This window comes from Cnephaeus nilssonii (genome assembly GCF_951640355.1).
Source record: "Cnephaeus nilssonii genome assembly, chromosome: 1".
Lineage (NCBI taxonomy): Eukaryota > Metazoa > Chordata > Mammalia > Chiroptera > Vespertilionidae > Cnephaeus > Cnephaeus nilssonii.
In genome coordinates, this window is record NC_137072.1 from 30839180 (window position 1) to 30860850 (window position 21671).

General features: G+C 52.8%; 1 protein-coding gene across 3 annotated transcripts in view; it reads left to right on the forward strand.

Moving 5' to 3' along the window:
* The window catches only part of PFKFB3 (6-phosphofructo-2-kinase/fructose-2,6-biphosphatase 3), a 91387-nt gene that overhangs the window by 57861 nt on the left and 11855 nt on the right, over window positions 1-21671 (forward strand). For 2 of the 3 annotated variants that reach the window (XM_079774945.1, XM_079774947.1), the window contains 9 exons: window positions 12937-13062; window positions 14034-14130; window positions 14818-14884; window positions 15462-15536; window positions 15861-15917; window positions 17925-18049; window positions 18502-18709; window positions 19087-19233; window positions 19383-19487. In XM_079774945.1, coding sequence (XP_079631071.1) covers window positions 12937-13062; window positions 14034-14130; window positions 14818-14884; window positions 15462-15536; window positions 15861-15917; window positions 17925-18049; window positions 18502-18709; window positions 19087-19233; window positions 19383-19487 — 1007 coding nt within the window. Of the gene's footprint in view, window positions 1-2865; window positions 3373-12936; window positions 13063-14033; window positions 14131-14817; window positions 14885-15461; window positions 15537-15860; window positions 15918-17924; window positions 18050-18501; window positions 18710-19086; window positions 19234-19382; window positions 19488-21671 lie in introns of those variants that run through there. The other variant, XM_079774946.1, reaches the window with a different exon arrangement.

Below are 21671 nucleotides of genomic sequence, written 5' to 3' on the forward strand. Positions count from 1 at the left end.
GGAAGAGTCACATGGATGTCTCAACCATAAACTCTGAACCAGTACGTTCAGTTGCAGTTGGGTTGTTTATTTTTATTTATATATTTAAATCATCATCTGAGGATATTTTACTGATTTTAGAGAGTGGGTAAGGGAGTGAGAGGGGTGGGGAGAGATAGAGGGAGAGAGAGAGAACCACTGATGTATGAGAGAGGCAACCATTGGTTGTACCCTGCCCCTACGGGGTATCTGCCCATCACCTAGGTAAGTGCCCCGAGAGGGGGATGGAACCACCTATGTATGTACCCTGAGCTGGGAATGGAACCCGAAACCTTTCCGTGCACAGGACTAAGCTCCTACCAACGGAGCCACACCTGCCAGGGCTGGGTTGTTGGTAAGCGGCTTTTCAGTGAAGTAATTTTATCTCCCATAGGGTGCCACACTAATTTACTAGAGGGCTGCAAGGGTGGCACCAATTCAAGCTGTCCTCTTTAAAGTATTAGTTCAGCCTTGCCTCCCACTCATTCCCAGTTTGCACTTAGGTGTCAGAAGTGGGAGGGGGGTTACGTGAACTTCCATTTGCCCGCTCTCCATCAGGTGCAGGAAGTGATGAGGAAGAACTCAGTCTTTGCTGGGGCAGCAATGGCCTAAGGCGTCACTGATACACAGGCAGGGGAAGTGCGTGCGGGGCCCGCTTGGCGAGTGCGAACGCTTAAGCTGGGATCTCCGAGTTCTGTGTACTGCCTCGTGCCCTCGGAGCCGGACCCTGGACAAACACGTTATTGGGTCAGGAGATGAAAGACGTGCCTCCAAGTTTTGGACCTCTCACTCCCTAAGCTGAAACCCACCGCAGTTGTTTGCAAACTTAAAGGGTGGAAGAATGCCGCCTCGTCTCCTGGCCCTGTTTGTAAGTGTGTGTGTAAAAAATCCGGTGGGAGAGTAGCAGGCATGCAGGCACACTGGTTCTTCCCGGGGAAGCAAGTGTGCAGGCATCCAGGGGTGCAGCCGCCATCACAGGCACAGCGGCCCCCCTTCCTGGTTCTATGAAACCCCGGGCAGCAATCCCCCTCTCCCCCCCCCCCCCCCCGCCCCTCCAGGAGCGGGCGCTTTGCTTGTGAATGCTTTTCTCTTTGATCAGCGCACTTTTATTTCAAGGGTGGAGTGGGACTCTCCCTGGGGCGTTATAGGGTGTCAAATATGGCATTTGCTCCTATTGCAGAAAAACAGGCCCAATGCAATGCACCGGATTTCTGAACCGTTGCCGAGCACCGAAACCCGACAGTCAGCAAAGCTGTTGAAGGGAGAGCAGGGATTCCGGGGAGGGCGGGGCTCGAACGGGGATTGAGGAGGGTGGTCGAGGGCCCCCGCCCGAAGGGCATCGCTCAGCGCTCCCGGCCCGTGGGCGGGCTGGAGTGCAGGGAAGAGGGGAGGCCCCGGCGGGCGGGGCGGTGCAGGAACAGCTGTGCCGGCCGCCGCAGGAGAGCGGGCGCCGTCCCAGCGGAGCCATGTGGGACGTGAGAGACGTGTGGCGGCAGCCCCTGCTCAGACCGTTCTGCTGCAGTGTGGGTTTCTGGGAGCGCCGCCCACTTCCTTGCAATGGCAGCCCAGCCTCGGCTGGAGGTACGCACCTAGGCGAGGCAGGTGGCGCTTCTGTGCTGATGCACCGCGCACACCCCCCCCCCCCCCCCACCTCCGCCGTAACGCCATCTATCCGGGGGCAGTCCCCGCGATACTTGTGGGGCTTATAGTCAGATAATCAACTGCCGGTTGCAGAAGGATCCAGTTTTATGTGCTCTTCTACTAGGAGAGATAAAGGCATGTTGAAAATATTGTGAATGGTGACTGAGAGAACCAAGATATTTGGGTCTATTTGGGTCCTGTCTCCGGGGCTTTCCCCCCACCTCATGCGCTGCCCGGGTTCCAGATCTTGGGAATGATTGTTGGGAGAGCAATGTTCAGGACAAGTCAAGGTTTCTAAGGGATTTAGGAAAGTGGGCAGGGTGAGGACGAAGGACCGGGGTGGCGGGGATCCTGGTGAGACTCCTAAGTGTTAGCAGGGAGCATCTCTGGCAAGGAGTGACCCCGAGAGCTGTGCCCCACGGGCGCTCTCAGCGTCTTCCCTCAGGCTTCCCTCTCTCCAACCTGTAACATTAAGCGGAGTCTTCAACTTGACTGTGCCTGACTCGGATTGCATGTTAAGAATTCAGAGTACTTACTGCCTGGCAGAGGTTGCTCAGCGGTTAGAGCGTGGGCCAGCACACCAAAGGTCGCGGGTTCGATTCCTGGTCAAGGGCAGGAACCCCAGCTGCAGTTCCATCCCCCGCCCTGGTGTGTGTGTGTGTGTGTGTGTGTGTAGGGGGAAAGCAACAATCGATGTGTGTCTCACATCAATATTTGTCTCTCTCTCTCTCCCTCCCTCCCACTTTCTCTAACACTCAATGGAAATAGTATTCTCGGGTGAGAATTAACTAGAAAAAAATTTTTTTAAAAGAATGCGGAGTATTGGGGTCCCACTCCCAGAGGCCGACAGTAGGATGCATTTTAACCAGCATTCTTGGGAGATTCGGCTGCGCGGGTCTACAGACCAGTGGACGGGAGCGCTCCTTTCCTCCCAGCACAGTTGAGGTGATTATTCTGGGAAGCCATGCCCGTCGTTTTTAGGGGATGGTAGGAGGAGGCTCCCGGAGTCTAGGCCCTTCAGCCAAGGCTGGGTTTAGGGCGTTATCTGCAGCTGGTTATCGCACTACTGATGCTAACCTGCAGGGGGCACCAGCAGGCTGCCTCCTGGCTTGCTCACGGCCCTTCCCCGCCCTTCCCCACCCGCTCCCCACGTGAAGGAGGGGCTGGAACCAGAAGAATGCGTTCCCGCCCCAAGGCTGACGTGTGCCTCGCTGCCGGCCGGACTCTTAAAAGCCCAAGCGGAGCGCGGGGCATTCTAGCAGAGCTGGAGAGGAGGCGAGCGGGAGGAAACCGCGGAGGACTGGAGCTGGCTCACTGGGACTGCGACTGTCACTGCTCTTCGAGCATCCCTGAGTGGGGGACTTACTGAGTGGACGAGCCAGGCCCTGCGGAAGTTGCGGGTGTATCCCCAGACCCCCGCCCCTTTCGAAGCGCTCGTGGAGCCTCTCGCCTCGTGCGAGCGTTCATCATTTAGCACAAAGCACGTTTCCAAAAAAGCAGCGCTAAGGAGAGCGCCCGAGCAGCGCTCCCGCGCACACACTCCCTCTTTCCCTTTGTTTCTGGGAGTCGACAAGCCGATCCCTTCCCCAAGTCTAAGTTATTCGCAAGAGGAGGGCCGCCGAGTCTAGGCTGTGAAGATGCCCCTGGAGCTGACTCAGAGCCGGGTGCAGAAGATCTGGATCCCGATCGACCACCGTCCCTCGCTGCCCAGAAGTGAGTACAGACCTGTGCAGGGGCCAGGCTGCAGGGGAGAGGCGCGCCGCGCGGAGAGCAAAGCCATTGTGCGGCGCGAGCTGGCGCGGAGCTTTTGTACCGACTCCTCGCCACCAGCGCGTTCTTGCGGGGCCGGGTGCCTCCCTCCACCGCAGTCTCTGCTGGCTGGGGCGGGGCGCCTTCCGCTCCTCCCCGGAGCGCGGGGCGGGGACAGCGCGGGCTCCTGCGCCGGCGCTGCGCCTCCCCTGGCCGGTGTGTGCCGCACCGTGGCTCGGCTGGCCCCGCCGGGTTCCCTCCAGCGCAGAGGGAGCCGGAAACCGCGAGCGCGCCGGGGTACTGGCTCCGGAGAGCCGGGGGCGGGAAGCGCAGGCGCCGCCGTGAGCCTTTGCTTCGGGGACCTTTGAGAAGGGACGCTCGCGTGTTCCCCAGTCTCGGCCATGCTTCCGTGCGCCGCTGGGCTGAGTCCGGCCAAGGGACGAGTCTCCATCTCTACCTCACCTCTCTCTAACCCTCTCTCTTTACATCTATTTCTTTTTGTTTTGCTTTTGTTTGTTTATTTTTTGTTGTTCTTTACCTCTATTTCCATCGCCTCCCTTAGCCCCTCTATATTTCTGTCTTCTCCCTGCCTCTGTTTCCACTTTCTCTCAGTCCCCTTTTCCATACATTTCTAGCTCATCTTTATATTTCCATCCCCCATATCTCTTCTTTTTTCTATATATTTATAATCTCTCTACTTTTCTTTATATTTGTCCTCTCTTTTCACCTCTCTCTCTTTCCCTCTGTAGGTATATCTGTCTCCTGCCTCTGCTCCCACCTCTAGCTCCTGTGCTGGGGCCACAAGAGAGCTTTCCCAGGAACCAAGCCATTGACCCCGGTTTGGGGGAGGCTCTGTGGATCCCTGACTGTACAGTTGGCAGCGTTTCGCGGGGGCGCGCGAGTTGCACGCACTAGACCGTGCTCGGAATTTGCTGGCAGTTCACCAACCTACCCCGTCTGTCGTTGGCCAGAAATGCTTTGGAAAGGTTTACCGTAGGTTCTATCCCTAGCTACAGAGAGAGTCATCTCTTAAATGGGTAGTCAGTGGTTTGAAGGTAACACCGCTCCTCCAGGTAACCTGCCCAGGAGCCCGTCAGGCGGATTGGGTAGAACCCAATGGTGGTGTTTTGCCCCGGGCCAGGTTGGATTGCCTGAGTAAACGTGGGATCCCAGGTGCAAACCCTAGGGATGGCTTCTAGGCATCAGTGGCTGTTTAGGGGAGGTGGCCCGCTGACCTCTGCTGTCATGACAGCTCCCACAGCTGTGGTGACAGCTCTGGTGTGAACCACTGCCCCCACCCCCAACGCCCACCTGCCCCAGGAGGTGGGGAGAACTGGCCGTGTGGTGCTCCTTGGCCATAGAGGTGATGGGGACCTGGTAAGGCACTCCGGACACTTGGGGCCCCTCCTCCATCAGCTTGTCGCCCTTCCTGGACCTGCAGGGTCTTAGGGCCACGGAAGCCTTAAGGAGAACTGGGTTTATTTGCAAGGTAGCCGGGAGTTTGGCAGGCCTGCATCTTTTAGATAGACTCTTTTGTTTTTTAAAGAATGCTTTGTTGACTTTTAGAGGGAGAGGAAGGGAGGGGGGAGAGAGAAACATTGATGTGAGAGCCTCCTGTACATCCCCCACCAGGGATTGAGCCTGACACCTGGGCAAGTGCCCTGACGGGGAGTTGAATTGGCATCCTTTCGGTGCATGGGATGACGCCCAACCATCTGAGCCACACAGGCCAGGACTAGATATGCTCTTAAAAAAAAAAAAAGTTGAATTCAATGATGAGAGAATCATTGATTGGCTGCCTCCTGCACTACTGGGGGTTGAGCCCACAATCCAGGCATGTGCCCTTGACCGGAATCAACCCAGGACCCCTCAGTCCTTAGGCTGACGCTCTATCCACTGAGCCAAACCAGCTAGGGCTAGATATGCTCTTAAATAGTTTATAAACTGTACTGACCACAGTCTGCTTGTATTTCTATAAAACCTATTGGTGGAGAGGAATACAGTGTCTCAAATCGTGAGGGAGATTTGGTTACAGCAAGATGCAGAAACAATTCAATTCATCCCTTTGTGACTTGGAATAAAGTATATTTGTGGAGCACTTTGTAAACTGTAATTGGTCATATGAATATATGTTGGTTCTCTCTCTATATGTAAATGTATACATTTATGTGTGTGTATACACACACGCACCTTTAGTAGTTCCTTGAGGTTCATGGTGGTGGGCTGAGGTCTGTGAGGAACGACCCTGAGTCTCCATGTAGAGGGCACGGATTGACTGCATTTTCCCAGTCGTGTGATTATGAGAGACACAAATGTGCAGTGATGCTTCCTTCCTCCAGGCATCAGAGACCCATCCATTAGACTCTGTCAGTCTGCACGTCTCACACGCCGATGAGAGGTTTGCCTAAAAATCCTTGTCAGAACCTTTCAGAGCTTGGGGGTGGGGCCGGGGATGCTAAAGCTGATGGATTAATTCCCTTTCCCCGCCTACGTCTGGAATTCTGCGTGTGGTTCTGAAGTGTAGTCTCAGATGTGTTCTTATAAAAATAACCGCAGCCTAAATAGTTATTACATGCCCTTATTTCAAGAAGCGGTGCCTTTCTTGGTTCCTATAGCCACATTTGCCTTTCATCGGAATAGAGAAAACGGTGTTTCTTCTTGGCATCTTTCTAAGGGGTGTCGTAATTGGGGGTCTGCAGCAGATTCCTTTGAGGGCATGGGGAACATTACTATTCATGTGCAAAGAGCAATGAAACATCAGGAAACCCCAGAGTGATTCGTATGATATTTCTTCCTCTGAAGCACATCCATTGGATACCCTGTTAGGATACCCACATGGTGGTAAATGCTTCTTACAAAGCCTGCAGCTTCCTTCAAATGCAAACCGTAACTTGGGGAGACTTAACTGAATTGGTAAATCAGCTTCATCGACAAGGATGTCAAAAATGACTGGCAAGGGCTGCCTATCCTTTGTTTATCATCAGTAAAAGTGGAGAGCCTCTGCATGGGAGTCCCTGCTTATTTACCCACTCAGAATCTTAGTTTTCTCGGCCCGGGCTAGATAGCTCAGTTGGTTAGAGCATCATCCCCATATGCCAAGGTTTTGGGTTCGAGCTGTGGTCAAGGCACATCCAAGAAGCAACCAATGAATGCATAAACAAGTGGAACAACCAATCAACACTTCTCTCAAATCAACTTAAAAAAAGAACCTCAGTTTTCTCACCTGTAAAGTAGGTTGCATACTGTGTACTGATAGAAGGGTTTTCATCTCAGCAGGGCCTAAAAGCCACGGATGGCATTCTAATTTAAAGAAGGAAGGTAGGGGGCGTGTTTAAGAGGAATTCATACCTATACTGTTGATGCTTGGCCCTTGCTACACATTAGAATAATTTGGGGGGCGGGGGGCAGAATCCATATGATACTTTATTATTATTATTATTATTATTTAAAAAAATATATTTTATTGATTTTTTACAGAGAGGAAGGGAGAGCGATAGACAGTTAGAAACATTGATGAGAGAGAAACATCAATCAGCTGCCTCTTGCACACCCCCTACTGGGGATGTGCCCGCAACCAAGGTACATACCCTTGACCGGAATCGAACCTGGGACCCTTGAGTCCGCAGGCCGACACTCTATCTACCCACTGAGCCAAACCGGTTTCGGCAATATGATACTTTAAACCAAGTCAGAATTGCCACAGGGGAGGCCTGGGCATCCTGTTTTGTTTTTAATGTATTTTTATTGATTTCAGAGAGGAAGGGAGAAGAAGAGATAGATAGAAACATCAATGATGAGAAAGAATCATTGATTGGCTGCCTCCTGCACCCCCCACACTGGGGATGGAGCCTGCAACCTGGGCATGTGCCCTGACAGGGAATTGAACCGTGATCTTCAGGTTCATAGGTCAACGCTCAACCACTGAGCCACGCAGGCTGGGCTGCATCCTGTTTTTTTAAAGAGTGCTGTAGGTTCAGCCACTGGTGGAGAACCACTAATTTAGGAAAGAGCACTTAAAGAATTTCAGGTGAGAGAGACTTCAGTGAGCCCCAACCATGTCTCTCAGTACTTGTATGGTGGGCCCTCTCCTCACTTGTGGGTCTTCGTTTCCTCATCTGGGGTGATGACAGCTATAAAGGCTGATGCTGACATAGGTTGGCTGAAGAAAGCATTTCCCATGTATTACGTTGTAGTTAATCCTCCCAAGAAACTTTATGAAGCATCCCTCCATTTCACTTAGAAAAAGAAACTAAGACAGTGAGAGATCAAGGAACTTGTTCCAAGTCCAAAGAAGCTGTGGGAACTGGCTCTGAACTCTCTTTGACTCCAGGCCCTGCCCTCTGAGCCACTATGCTATTGTATTGCCTCCCAAGGTTGTCAAATGATTCACTAAAACTGCCCTGTCCCTCAGTGTCCTTGGCAGAGACCATGTAGGGTTGGGAGGGCCATTCATTGGACACAGATTAGTTAGGCATGTGTTAAAATGTGCATGCAAAATAATGAGTATGTTATTCATCAAATAGTACAGAATAGCTTTTGAAAAAAGGTTGGTTCAGCCAGGTTCTCCCCCCCCCCCCCAAAAAAAAAAAAGCCTCAGGCACACGCCCCTGGGGCAAGCTCACTTAGATGTTGGTTTTATTTACTTATTTATTTTTAAAAAATATATTTTATTGATTTTTTTACAGAGAGGAAGGGAGAAGGATAGAGAGTGAGAAACATCGATGAGAGAGAAACATCGATCAGCTGCCTCCTGCACACCCCCTACTGGTGATGTGCCCGCAACCAGGGTACAAGCCCTTGACCGGAATCAAACCTGGGACTTTTTAGTCCGCAAGCCGATGCTCTATCCACTGAGCCAAACCAGTTAGGGCTAGATGTTGGTTTTAAACATCAACTAAAGCAGACTCTTTGAGCTAATGTGATCCCAGAGAGCGTTTATGTCTAGTAGACAAGAGTTAAGTGTTTGCTATCATTTTCTGAGCCTGCATTTCATTCTCCTAGGGCCAAGTGTATGCAGCCATTTTCCCAGAGAGCCCTTCCTAGGTGATGGTGTAACTGCAGGGTCACAGCAGGTCTTTCTGTACAGAGTTTGGTGTGCCCTTGCCTGGTGGGAGTAGGTTTCAGTGGTTACTGTAAACACACAGTGATCAAAATTCCATCAGGCAATGCTGGGAACTGACCCCATCTGCATGTGTCTGTCTTTTCTTTTGTTAATCCTCACCCGAGGATATTTTTTCCATTGATTTTTAGAGAGAGAGGGAAGGAGGGGAGAGAGAGAGAGAGAGAGAGAGAGAGAGGTGAGACAGACACATCAATTGGTTGCCTTCTGCATGTGCCCTGACCTGTGCCTGGGACCCAACCCGCAACCCTTTGATGCAGAGGTTTGTGGGGTGGGGGTGGGGGGTGCCGATGCTCTAACCACTTAGCAATGCTGGTCAGGGCTACACGCAAACAGCCCCTTCTAATTGTTCCCCTTGGACTTGTCATTGAAGCAATAACTTACCCATTTGTAGAAGCGAACACAAATGACTTGGGCATCTTTTTGAGGTTAGCATTTTGGAGGGTTTCTGGGTAGAAGACTTGTAGGAGGGATGGGAGCAATAGCAAAGTGTCTTCCAATAGTTGATTTTATATTCTGAGCATGAGTTGTAGTTATAAGCATAGTGGATGAGGACAGCTGTCAAGTACCTGCTTATGTCAGTGGGTTATATATTATCAGAGAAGTTAATAGAGAATATGTTAGCATATTATCAGACTAGAGGCCCGGAGCACGAAATTCGTGCACAGTGTGTGTGTGTGTGTGTGTGTGTGTGTGTGTGTGTCCCTCAGCCCAGCCTGCACCCTCTCCAATCTGGGACTCCCTGAGGGATGTCTTGACTGCCCGTTTAGGCCCAATCCCACTGGGATCGGGCCTAAACGGACAGTCAGACATCCCTCTCACAATGCAGGACTGCTGGCTCCCAACGGCTCGCCTGCCTGCCTGCCTGATTCCCCTAACCGCTTCTGCCTGCCAGCTTGATCACCCCCTAATCACTCCCCTGCCAGCCCAATTGCCCCTAACTGCCCTCCCCTGCCAGCCTGGTCGCCCCCAACTGCCCTCCTCTGCAGGCCTGGTCGCCCCTAACTGCCCTTCCTTGCCAGCCTGGTCGCTCCCAACTGCCCTCCCCTGCAGGCCTGGTCACCCCCAACTGCCCTCCCCTATCGGCCTGGTCCCCCCCAACTGCCCTCCCCTGCTGGCCTGGTCACCCCTAACTGCCCTCCCTTGCTGGCCTGATTGCCCACAACTGCCCTCCCCTGCAGGCCTGGTTCCCCCCCCCCCCCCCCCCCCCCGCCCAACTGCCCTCCTCTGCTGGCCTGGTCACCCCCAACTGCTCTCCCCTGTTGGCCTGGTCACCCCTAACTGCCCTCCCCTGCTGGCCTGGTGCCCCCCAACTGCCCTTCCCTGCTGGCCTGGTCTCCCCTTACTGCCCTCCTCTGCCAGTCTGGTCACCCCCAACTGCCCTCCTCTGCTGGCCTGGTTTCCCCCCCCTCCCAATTGCCCTCCCCTGCAGGCCTGTTTCCTCCCAACTGCCCTCTCCTGCAGGCCTGGCCATCTTGTGGCAGCCATCTTGTGTGTCCACATGGGAGCAGCCATCTTGTGTTGGAGTGATGGTCAATTTGCATATTATGCTTTTATTAAATAGGATTAACCTGGGTTGTAGGGCTGGTATTGGAATTGCAGCCTCTGTCCTTCTGGCTGACCATTTTCAGGATTGGCTACTGGAGTTCATACATCAGAGGTTCTGGTATATGGACCTGAGTAGGGCATATGTCCCTGTTGTGAGGTTTGCTCCCCGGTTGGGGCATGTATAGAGGCAACACATTGATGTTTCTCTCCCTCCCTCTCTCTCTCTCAAAAAAAAAGAAAAATCAGTAAAAACATATTCTCTGGTGAGCATTAAATAAAATATTACAAAATAAGGAGTAGGGAGGGATGATGGAGATTAAGACCCAAAGGTTTAGTCAAAAGTTTTTGTGGTTTTCCTGTTCTGTTTGAGACCCCGGAGCACCTGAGCCCAGGGACAGCTGTGGCCACCTTTGGCAGTCCCCCTTCCAGCTCCTTTGACTCTTATACAACAAGCCAAAGGAATAGGAAGAACGATTTCTGCTTTGCCAAACAAGGGACTGATGGTTTATTTAGATTTGAGATTTAACCTGATTTTTTAGCTTAGGATATTTACTCTGCCATGTCTTTGTGCTTTTTTTCCTGCCAAAGCATCTACTGCCAGAGGAGATTTGGAGCTCATTCGTATGATTAGTGGATAGTAGAACTAATCCCCAGTTTGATAAATCAGTCAATATCTGTCTCCACTTCCTTGGCATGACTCCAACGAAAGTATTTCCTAAATGTGCACAGCTCAGAGATTGTGTGTGTGTGTGTGTGTGTGTGTGTGTGTGTGTGTGTGTGTGTCCATCTGTCTCTGCATGTTTGGATGCTCTTGGGAGCAGTAGCTTTGTGAGGGCATCAGATAAGACCAGGGAAAAACCAATGGCTTGGGGGAAGGATTAGTACAGTAAGTATTGTTTTGGGGCACAAGTGAGAACACTTTCCTCCTGTATCACCTACAGCTGCCACAACGTATATAGTAGGGTGTGTCTTATGTTCCCATTGGTTTTGGGGAGCCTGTCATCTTTCTCTGCTTGTCCCTTGGGATACAAGAAAGCCCTTTGGTGCTTCTTTCCTCTACTCATGTGCTCACTCTGGGCAGGGAAATTTCTAGCCACTTGTTTGGTCATGGCCACCGGGATCTGAGGAATCTTGGCCTGAGCTTTTGTGGCTCCCGAATGTGTCCTGGCCTCCTGATGGCCTTTCTTCCTCCTCCTCCTTCTCCTCCTACTCCTCCTCACTCTGCATGGAGGTCACTGATGGTCAAAACCATGAAAGAAACAGCCCCTGTGTAGTGTGCTTGCTTCCTCCTTGCCCCTAGCCTATAGGTCCAGGGCACAGATCCTAGACCTGTAGTGGGCGTTTGGACATCTGACCTCGGTTTGGTCACCAGGCCGAGTGTGGGTCTGTGTGGGGGCACATCCAGCTTCAGAGGAGGCGTTCTTCCTTCAAGCCCGTGCTTGTCAGTAGCCTGGTGGCTTTCTCTCTCCTCTCCCCCATCTGGCACTGGCCTATTAGAAACAGAGCCCCTGTCTAAATCTGACCATGGTCTAGGTTTGGGGTGCGGCCTGAATACCTTTGCCTGCACCCTTGTAGCCGGTGCCTGGGAAGCAGTGCTGCCTGGCTGCTGAGGAGAGCTGGGCTGACTGTGGCAGCCAGTGAGCTCCAGGCAGCGCTGCTGGGCTGGGAGTGGGCAGATGGCCAGTGTTGCTCCCAGTGGGCAGCCCCTGGCTCACGTGTACTCGTCACCAGGATACTGGAGTTGCCTGAGAGTCTCAGGGGCAAGACGCCAGCCAAGGAAATACTGTGTGTGAAATGTTTAGAGTGGTGCTCTTTGGGATGCCCCCTTTTTTTTTTTTTTTTTTTTTGGCTGCTTTCTTAAAACACAGTGAAAAACCTCTCTCCCTGGTGTTTCGTCTTATTGAGATTCTCTTATTGAGGAACATGGGACAGTAGTTAAGCAGCGAAGCCAAGAGGAGATTCACAAGGCAAGACCTTCTGGGTTTCCTGGGACTCTGCCAAGGCTCTGTGACCTGGAGCATCTGGGACTCTGTTACCTGCATTTCCTTTTTATTTTTATTTATTGATTTCAGAGAGGGAGAGAGAGAAAAACATCAATTTCTTGTTCCATTGTTTATGCATTCATTGGCTGTTGATTCTAGTTTGCGCCCTGACCAGAGATCGAACACGAAACCTTAGCATATGGGGATGATGACCTAACCAACTGACCTACCCGGCCAGGGCTTGACCTGCCATTTCTTAAGCAGAGCCCTGGCATCAGTCAGAACTTGGCAGAAAAGGGCAGGAGAGTCTCAAGGACAGAGGAATTTATCTGTCACCCTTGATGGGGGTGGGACTGCATTCTGGGTCCCTGACCTACTTTCAATTGATAAACTCTTACTTGTCTTCTTTAAAAACAGTTTTAAGGAAGGTCATCCAGACCTACTGTGTGGAGGTTGGGAAATTGATGATTGGCCTCTCTGTATTTCAACTGTAGAAGCCCCACTCCTACCTGCCACCTCAATTTACAGATTGTATTTGGAACCTGTTGACCTCATGCTAATTAGTGTTGGGGGGTGGAGTGCCTTCTACTCTGGGGTTAGTAACCGGCTTCCCAGCTGGCTTTAGGGCTCTGGTATCAGGCTGGGAATTAAGATTCCTGTCATTCATCACCTGAAAACAAGGTGGACTACAAGGTGTGACTAAAGGGCTCTGGCCACCAGGGGGCGCTAGCCCCACTGGATTGTGTAATGCCCAGAGCTTTAAGGTGGGAATGAAATAGGAATTTCTGTGGAATTTTTAAGTTTGCTGTGGGGCACAGGACTTGGTCCATCCTTGAGCACTGCTTCATCCATGGCACTTTTCTTGGTTTCTCTTTGCAGCCTGTGGGCCAAAGCTGACCAACTCCCCAACAGTGATTGTCATGGTGGGCCTCCCAGCCCGGGGTAAGACCTACATATCCAAGAAGCTGACTCGCTACCTCAACTGGATTGGTGTCCCCACGAAAGGTGAGGCCATGTCCCAAGGCTGAGAGTCACACTGTGTGTTGCAAATCCTGCTCACCAAGCCCCCCACTGCCCCATCTCCAGCTGCTGGGGCTCACCACGTAGGGACTATCTTGGCTTGATCTCTCCCTATATTGGGGGCACTTTTTGTGGCTGTGTCCCACCATGCTGTTTACACTCCCTTACCTTGTGTTGAGATCTTTTCTGACTGGCTGCTCTGTTAGTCCCTCTGCCCTGAATCCCGCCTAGCTCAGCCCATGCCTCCAAGAAGCCTTCTCTGGCCCCGAAGTCTATGCTGAGCTTTTACCTTTAAGTTCTTGTGGCACTTAGTTGTGATATTCATCACTGACAGTCATAAAGTGCTCCATACGGTTGACTATATTGTGATGAATCTTTGCCTGGTTTCTCAACTGTATGGGAAATGTCTTAAGAACAGGGACCAACTTTTACATTTGCTGTTCCCCGCTGGGCCCAGCACAGCGCCCCAAATAGTAAGTGCCCAGTAAATACCCAGTGCTTCCTGTGGGGGCAGGCGGCCCCGTCCGCAGAAGAGTGGCTGATTTGGACCTGGCCGTGGTGCGCAAGCCCACTCTCTCCTGGGCACCATCGGCAGAAAGCATTGCCTGTTTTCGTTAGATGTATGGCTGCCACCTATTCTCACAGTCTCAGCCTCCAGCCCCTGACCTCATGAGGCTGGACAGGGCTGGGCTGTAGGCGACAACCTGTGGAAAAGCAGGTGGCTCTGAGCCGTGTTTGGTCTGGGGGAAGCTGGGCTGCCTTCTAGGTCAGTGATTGCACTGGACAAGGCAGTTCACTTTCTGCTTTCCACATCTTACCGGGATCTTATTCAAGTTGGCGTGTGTGTGTGTGTGTGTGTATGTGTGCTTGGCTTCCCTTTTTGGAGAGTGTTCCCAGCTGTGAGTGGCCCCTTTTTCCTGGGGGCCAGCTGAGTGACCGCTCTGTGCCCTCTGCAGTGTTCAACGTTGGAGAGTACCGCCGGGAGGCCGTGAAGCACTACAGCTCCTACAACTTCTTCCGCCCTGACAATGAGGAGGCCATGCGAGTCCGGAAGTAAGGCCCGAGCTGCTGAGCTGCCGCAGGAGGCTTTGGGTTTTGGTTTGCTTTGCTTTTGAAAGCCAGGCTTGGTAAGAGAAAGAGGAAGCTGGCCTGCAGAGAGCAGTGTGGCTCTCTGTAGGTGACCATCAGAGCTGGCCCCACCTCCATGTGTATTAGGAGAAATTTCCTGGCCGCTCTGAGGCTTGCTGCTTTTATCTGCTCCGGATGCTCTAATCCAGCTCGACAACAATGTTTCATTATTAAGAATGAACAAAATCGTTTTTATGGGAAATCAGCCGTTTATACTGAAAAGGGCGGTGGTGTCTTGTTTTGTTTTTTAAGCCCAAGGTGATCATGAAACCCAAGTGCAATGGTGTTCACCCCTGGCTACACTTTAGAATCACCAGGGAGCTTGGAACGATCCCAATGCCAGGCCTACCCCAGACCAGTTTGGTGAGGATCTATGGGCCAGACCTGGGCATCGGTTTCTTAAAAGCTCCCAGGGGGTTTCAGTGTGCAGCCAGCATGAGCACCACTTCCAGACGGTAACTGCAGCCCTCTGTGCAGCTCTGGTGGGGAGCCTCTGGGCCTGCGGGGTGTGCACCTGGCAGCCCCGGCCAGCAGGGCAGTTCAGCAGTAGGATCGCCAGTCACTGCTTGGATGGGCAGGCTCTGATGCATGTTCTCTTTCTTCGTGTTGCAGGCAGTGTGCCCTCGCTGCCTTGAGAGACGTCAAAAGTTACCTGACGAAGGAAGGGGGCCAAATTTCAGTAAGTCGGGAGTATGCTGCCTCTATCTCCAGTCCTGAAGTGGGATGGTGCCCTGGAGAGGGTGAAATGTAGACACAGCCGAGCCATTGCCAAGAGCCATTGTGGGGACACCTCCAATAGGGACGAGTGCCTCTGTCCTGAGGGTTGAGGGAAGCAGGGGGCTAGCGTAGCACAGGGACCCAGGAAGGTGGGTAGCGGGCGGACTCGGGCACAGCCAGCTGGTGTGCTCTGCTCACCCCTCCTCTGTGTGCACTGGGCACCACCCTCCAAGGCAGGCTGGACCTGGGGTGGCCGCAGCCACGGAGCCAGTGTCCCTTCCATGTGCACCTTCCCTGCAGGTTACTGTGACTCATTTGCTTTAAGGATTGTGCCCACCTTCCCTCCCCTCCCTGGGAGCCGGAGTTTGTGGGAGAGGGCAGAGAGCCGAGGGCCGTGGGGCAGGGCGCAGTCTCTCCGGGAACCACATTTTTTTGGCTTCTACCTAGAAGTGACAGGCCTGATCTCCTTGGTGACTTGGTAAATAAATGCTGTTAAAACTCAAACTTGGGTTCTCTTCACTATCCTTGCTCTCTCCCAGGTTTTCGATGCCACCAATACCACTAGAGAGAGGAGACACATGATCCTTAATTTTGCCAAAGAAAATGATTTCAAGGTGAGTCAAACGGCTTGTCTTGCCCTGGAGTGCTCAGGAGAGAGGAGAACCCTGAGGAATCAGCTGATTTATACTTGGTCCTTCAGCTCCTGCTGCCCTGGTTTTGCCACATGTAGATAGGGCCTTCCTGGCGCTGGCTCTTAGGGTTACCAGGCCTGGTGGGGTGGGGGAGGCATCTCTCCGTTGGGGAAGGACTTGAGATTGAGTGAGTGGTTCCTTTTTTATGTTTTGAGGATTTGTGATGGCATTACAGCGATACCAAAGTTGGCCCTTTGCGTTACCGCATTTATTGCTTCCTAACGTTTCTGTCTCTCTTCTTCCCAGGTGTTTTTCATCGAGTCAGTGTGCGATGACCCTACAGTTGTGGCCTCCAATATTAGGGTAAGACAACGCAGGACCCCCGCTCCAGTGGCGGAGTCTGAGAAAAGCAGGGAACCAGGTCAGGCCCAGAGAAAGTATCTAGACTCTGAGAACAAGCTGCCTCTCTCAGCGTGTTGTTGATATTGTCTGGGAGGTGGGATCCAGGGAGGTCAGAAGTGCCGAGTGGTATTTAACTTAGAAGCATGTTCAGCGATCTGGCCTGGCTTTATCCAGGGCCCTTTCAGACAGTCTGCAGAAAGCATTCATTGTGGCACATGGGAGGTAAGGCAGCGTCCGGGAACAGTTTCTGGGGGTGGCATTAGCTTGAGGCTGGGTGGTGATGGGGTTGCTTGGGGCAAGGGGCAGCTCAGCCCTCCAGGCAGGTAAGTGGTTGTGGATTGACAGCGGCCATAGGACTCAGTGGACTAAAGGCAGAATTCCCAGTTTGGCAAGCATGGGAGTAGTCAAACTCTCTTCCTGCTGGTGAATCTACAACATATCCTCCTCTTCTCCCTGTGCCAAGAGAAGGTTGCCCGCATAAACTGAGGGTAATTGGCAGCTTAATTTGATTAATTCTGAAATTGTATCACTTGATAACAGTATATTGTAAATACAAACAGTTACCGTGAAGACTTTACCACAAGTCACCTTCTAGATAATTTTCTGTCTAGCTCAAATGCATCAGAATAAGACACCGCTATACAGAGCAACAGGTCTGGTATTGCTGCAGGGCATGGTGTGGTATTGCTACATATAAAGTGTGCATCTTTAAAAGGCTGCTGCTTGCTCCTGAGCTTCTGGTATTGGGCCTGTTCTCCAAGGCAGTGGGAATATTTACACGCATTTCTAAGAAGTGAGTTCATAGTTCAGGAAGGGCTATTCATATTGTGGAAAATCAGCCCAGAGTGGTCTCAGCGGAAGAGGCTCAAAGGACGGGGAAACAGAAGTTGTTGTAATCTAAACAAAGGGTTTTGCTGTATTTCTTTGGTTTGGTCCTACCAGCTCCACTTGGTAGGAAAGGACAGAGTCGCTGCAAAGTCACGCTTCCCTGTGAGCAGCTGTCACCATGTGTGTGGCCAGGACTCACTCGTGTTCAGAAGCCTCTTTCTCTGATTAAGCCTCAAAGCGACTTTGCAGCTTAACTGTCACCTTTGTGTGGGTGGCTGTGCTGGGAGAAAAGATTTGTCTTTAAGGGATCCGTTCCATGGCCTTCAGCATAGTCACAGGATTGTGCAACCACCACCATCGAGCTCTAGAAACTTTTTCGTCTTCTCCGATTGAAGCCCTGCACCATGAAACACCAACTCCCCGCTGGACTCGGGTGTAGAAAGAGTAGCTGCCTCTCTTTTGTGGCTGTGGTAGTTGTTGAGGAAAAGGACACATGCATTAAAAAATTCAGAGATTTCCCCTACAATCTGCCAGGTTGCTCAGACCTATTGTTCACGTAGAGGAGGAGATGGCAGGCTCGAGAGTTGGTTCTCCTCCATCTCCTTCCCATATGAGCGAACCTTGGAAGGAACTGGGCCTGGGTTAGAAAAGTGCTAGTCATGGACTGGTTGCTGCCTGTCCATGGGCGGTGGAGGAAGCGTCCTGCCTGACACCCAGGGTCCGGGCCATCGCAGCAGCACCGGGGGCAGCTTTGCTAACCGAAAGCCTGTTGTTGGTGTGGAGAATGTCACAGGTGCTCACACGGAGCTCAGCTATTGAGGGCTGGGATGCTGAAGGTGACATGCCTACTGGGTTGATTCCGAATCGTGGCCCATTCAGAGGTGTTCATTAGAACCCTCGTGGGTCCCCCGTCTCTGTCCATCCAGTCAGCGATCCTTTGTCTGCCGTGGTGCCCTCCCCGCATAATTGTCGGGTTATGACTCAGCACCAGTGTATTTCCTTTTTCCCTTAAACACTGGTTCGGATCATCATTATTCCAAGGATGTCTGTGCTTTCCCCGATTGCCTGCCCCAAATCCTGCTTCGACTTAGCAGAAAGTCTCCAGCATGATTCATGAGCTGCCTCTTTGTGGTGTTACAGGAAGTGAAAATCTCCAGCCCGGATTACAAAGACTGCAACTCAGCAGAGGCCATGGAGGACTTCATGAAGAGAATTAACTGCTATGAAGCCAGCTATCAGCCCCTCGACCCCGACAAATGTGACAGGTAGTTCTTCGGAGGGGATCCCCTCTGAATCACCTACTTTAGGGCTTTTAAGTTCCCACAATGCAGTTGCTCCTGGATACTTTCAGGAACTCTCTTAAAGTATCTTTTGAAAAAAAAAATCCTTCACTGCATGTCCAGTGTAACTGTTTCAGACACTAACTCTGTAGGCAGTGCGGGAAGTGAATATTCAGCCAGTGGCTGGGTCCCTTTGGTTTTCTTTCCCTTCTTTTGCTTTTCTCTCCCCCTCTTCTGGGAGGCCGTCAGCCTCTCGACCACACACTCTGTGTGTGAGTTACACACTCACTGTTAGATCACATAGATGCAGACTGTGCCCCCCGGGAACATACAGGCAGATGTGTGGTTCTCTTGGGGCCAGTCTGCCCTTGGCCCCAGCTGGGTGCTGCGCTGATGGGGGGAGCGGGTTCTGACCTGCTGGTTGCCTTCCTCTGCAGGGACCTGTCCTTGATCAAGGTGATCGACGTGGGCCGGCGGTTCTTGGTGAACAGAGTTCAGGACCACATCCAGAGCCGAATTGTGTACTACCTGATGAACATCCACGTGCAGCCCCGCACCATCTACCTGTGTCGGCACGGAGAGAGCGAGCACAACCTCCAGGGGAAGATCGGAGGGGACTCAGGCCTGTCCGTCAGGGGCAGGAAGGTAGGAGGGGAACAGGGGGAAAGGTATGGGGCTGAAGGGTGGGTTGTGAGTGTGTATGTGTGTGTCTCTGTGTGTGTCTGTGTGCCCCTGTGTGTATATGTCTACGTGTGTGTGTGTGTGTGTGTGTGTATGCATCTCTGTATGTATGTGTGTGTGTTCCTGTGTGTGTGCTTGTGTGTATGTGTATGGGAAGGGAGTGTCTCCAGGGCTGTGAGGAGGGTGTGTGGGGGGTGGCTCCTCAGTTGCTCTCTGTCTCATCACCATCCTAATGACAACCAAGTGACCGTCCCTAGTGCAGGGAACAAGCCCGGCACTGCCTCTCCAGGGGGCACAGGAGCCTGGAGTCCAGTGTGTGTCCCTCTTGTCCCTGCCCTCAGTTTGCCAACGCCCTGAGCAAATTTGTGGAGGAGCAGAACCTGAAGGACCTCAAGGTGTGGGCCAGCCAGCTGAAGAGCACCATCCAGACGGCAGAAGCCCTTCAGCTTCCCTATGAACAGTGGAAAGCGCTCAATGAAATCGACGCTGTGAGTTCCGGGTCTGGCTATGGCCGTTGGGGGGCAGGAGCGAGAGGGCCAGGGAGCCTCTTCTTGCTGAATCTGCTGTAAATCGTGAGAGCCCTTTCAGACCACACGTGTGTGTTGACCAACTCAAGGTGACCGGGTGTTTTCTCCAGGGTGTCTGTGAGGAGATGACCTACGAGGAGATCAAGGACACCTACCCTGAGGAGTACGCTCTGCGCGAGCAGGACAAGTACTACTACCGGTACCCCACTGGGGAGGTACGTGTGCTGGCCCTGCTGTCCTTCCTCCTAGGGTCATTGTCCATTCGGCGAGCAATGGTCAGGTGTACCTGCTATGTGCTGTGCCTGGTGGAGCTCACCACGGTCCTTCAGGGGCTGCGGTGTCGGGCTAGGCCAAGAGAGGGCCGCTGGGCACCCCGATGGACCATTACTGGTAACCGATTCTGCACAGTGAGCTACGCGCTGTTCTGATGCTTGTTCCTGGCACTTTCACCTTTGAATCGGGTCTTCCTACACCGAATCTGTAAACAGCTCCAAGGGAAGTACCGTGAGCATCAGTGAGAGATGTGTTTCTCTAACGACACACACAAGTGCGGGAAGGAATAGCAGTGGCGGGTGATTATTCCCTTGGTGCGAGGGTTCTCCCCTTGACCGCAGGCGAGATGCAGACCCGCCATCGCAAGTCACTGTGCTGACTGAATTGGCCCTGATGCGGGCAGTCCCCAAAGGCCGTATGTAGCTCACTTCGGCCAAGTGAACAGCTGCTTAGAGCCCTAGTCAGAGAGTCTGGAATGCAGGTGGTGCTCTGGGGGTCCACGGCAGGTGACACCTAGCGGGAGCCCTGCCCACCTGGGGCCTGTCATCTCAGTTTCCCCATAGCCCAAGATGCTATCCTTTTGTGTCACCCTGGCCCTCTTTCCTGGGACCTGGTTAGTAAGAGAAGGAAGGGGGACAGCAGAGAGGCCTTTTTCAACTTATTTTTATTGACATAAAATTTACATACTATAAAACTCACTGTTTTAACCATTTTTAAGTATGTAATCTAGTGATTTTTAGTATATTCACAATACCATGCAACCATCACCACTAGGTCTAGAACATTCCATCACTCCAAAAAGAAACCCCAACCTGTTAGCGGTCAGTCTCCATTCTCCTACTTCCAGCTCCTGGCAGCCACGGATCTGTTTCCTGTGGAGTTGCCTGTTCTGGGCATCCTCATATATAAAAACCCAGGGTCCGTAATGTCCAAAATGACCGAATGCTCGACCAACCAGAAGTTAGTCCTGCAGTCAGTGCTGGGTTGCTGTGTTGACCCAGCACTGACTGCTGAGGGTGCTGTGGATCAGGCCCAGAGAGATGCCCAAAGAGAGAGGCAGGGTCTCATCTGCAGCCTCCGTGGCAGCTGTTGATCAGCCATTGCCTCTCTCTTTCTCTCCGGGCTTCGCCAGCAGCCACAACTCTGTTTCTCTCCAGGCCTCCGCGGGGGCTGCTGATCAGCCCCACCTTTCTGATCAGACCTGGAGATAGGCCCGGAGACACTGACTGACATAGAAACCGACCAGTCAGAACCAAATCTGGGTGAACTGTGAGGAGCCAATGGCTGCCTAGGATGCAGAGCTTTTGACACTGACTGGCATAGAGACCGACCAATCAGAACCAAATTGGCTGGCAGGGGAGGGCAGTTGGGGGCGAAATCAGGCCTTTACGGGAGGACAGTTAGGGGTGATCAGGCAGGCAGGCAGAGGCAGTTGGGGGCAATCAGGCAGGCAGGGGAGAGCAGTTGGGGGCGAGATTAGGCCAGCAGGGGAGGGCCATTGGGGGCCAGATCAGGCCAGCAGGGGAGGGCCATTGGGGGCCAGATCAGGCCAGCAGGGGAGGGCAGTTGGGGGAAGAGATCAGGCCAGTAGGGGAAGGCAGTTGGGGGCAACCAGGCTGGCAGGGGAGGGCAGTTGGAGGCGAGACCAGGCTTGCAGGGGAGGGCAGTTGGGGAGAGATCAGGCCAGCAGGGGAGGGCAGTTGGGGATGAGATCAGGCCAGCAAGGGAAGGGCAGTTAGGGGTGGTCAGGCAAGCAGAGGCAGTTGGGGGCAAGATCAGGCTGGCAGGGGAGAACAGTTGGGGGTGAGATCAGGCCGGCAGGGGAGGGCAGTTAGGGGCGATCAGGCAGGCAGGCAGAGAGGTTAGGGGCAGGCAGGCAGCAGGCAGAGGGGTTAGGGGCAGGCAGAGGCAGTTAGGGGTGATCAGGTAGGCAAGCAGGTGAGCAGCTAGGAGCCAGCGGTCCCAGATTGTGAGGGGGGTGTCCAACTGCTGGTTTAGGCCCAATCCCTGTGGGCAGGCAGGGAAGAGCAGTTGGGGGCAAGATCCCTGTGGGATCAGGACTAAACTGGCAGTCAGACATCCCCCAAGGGGTCCCTGATTGGAGAGGGTGCAGGCTGAGCTGAGGG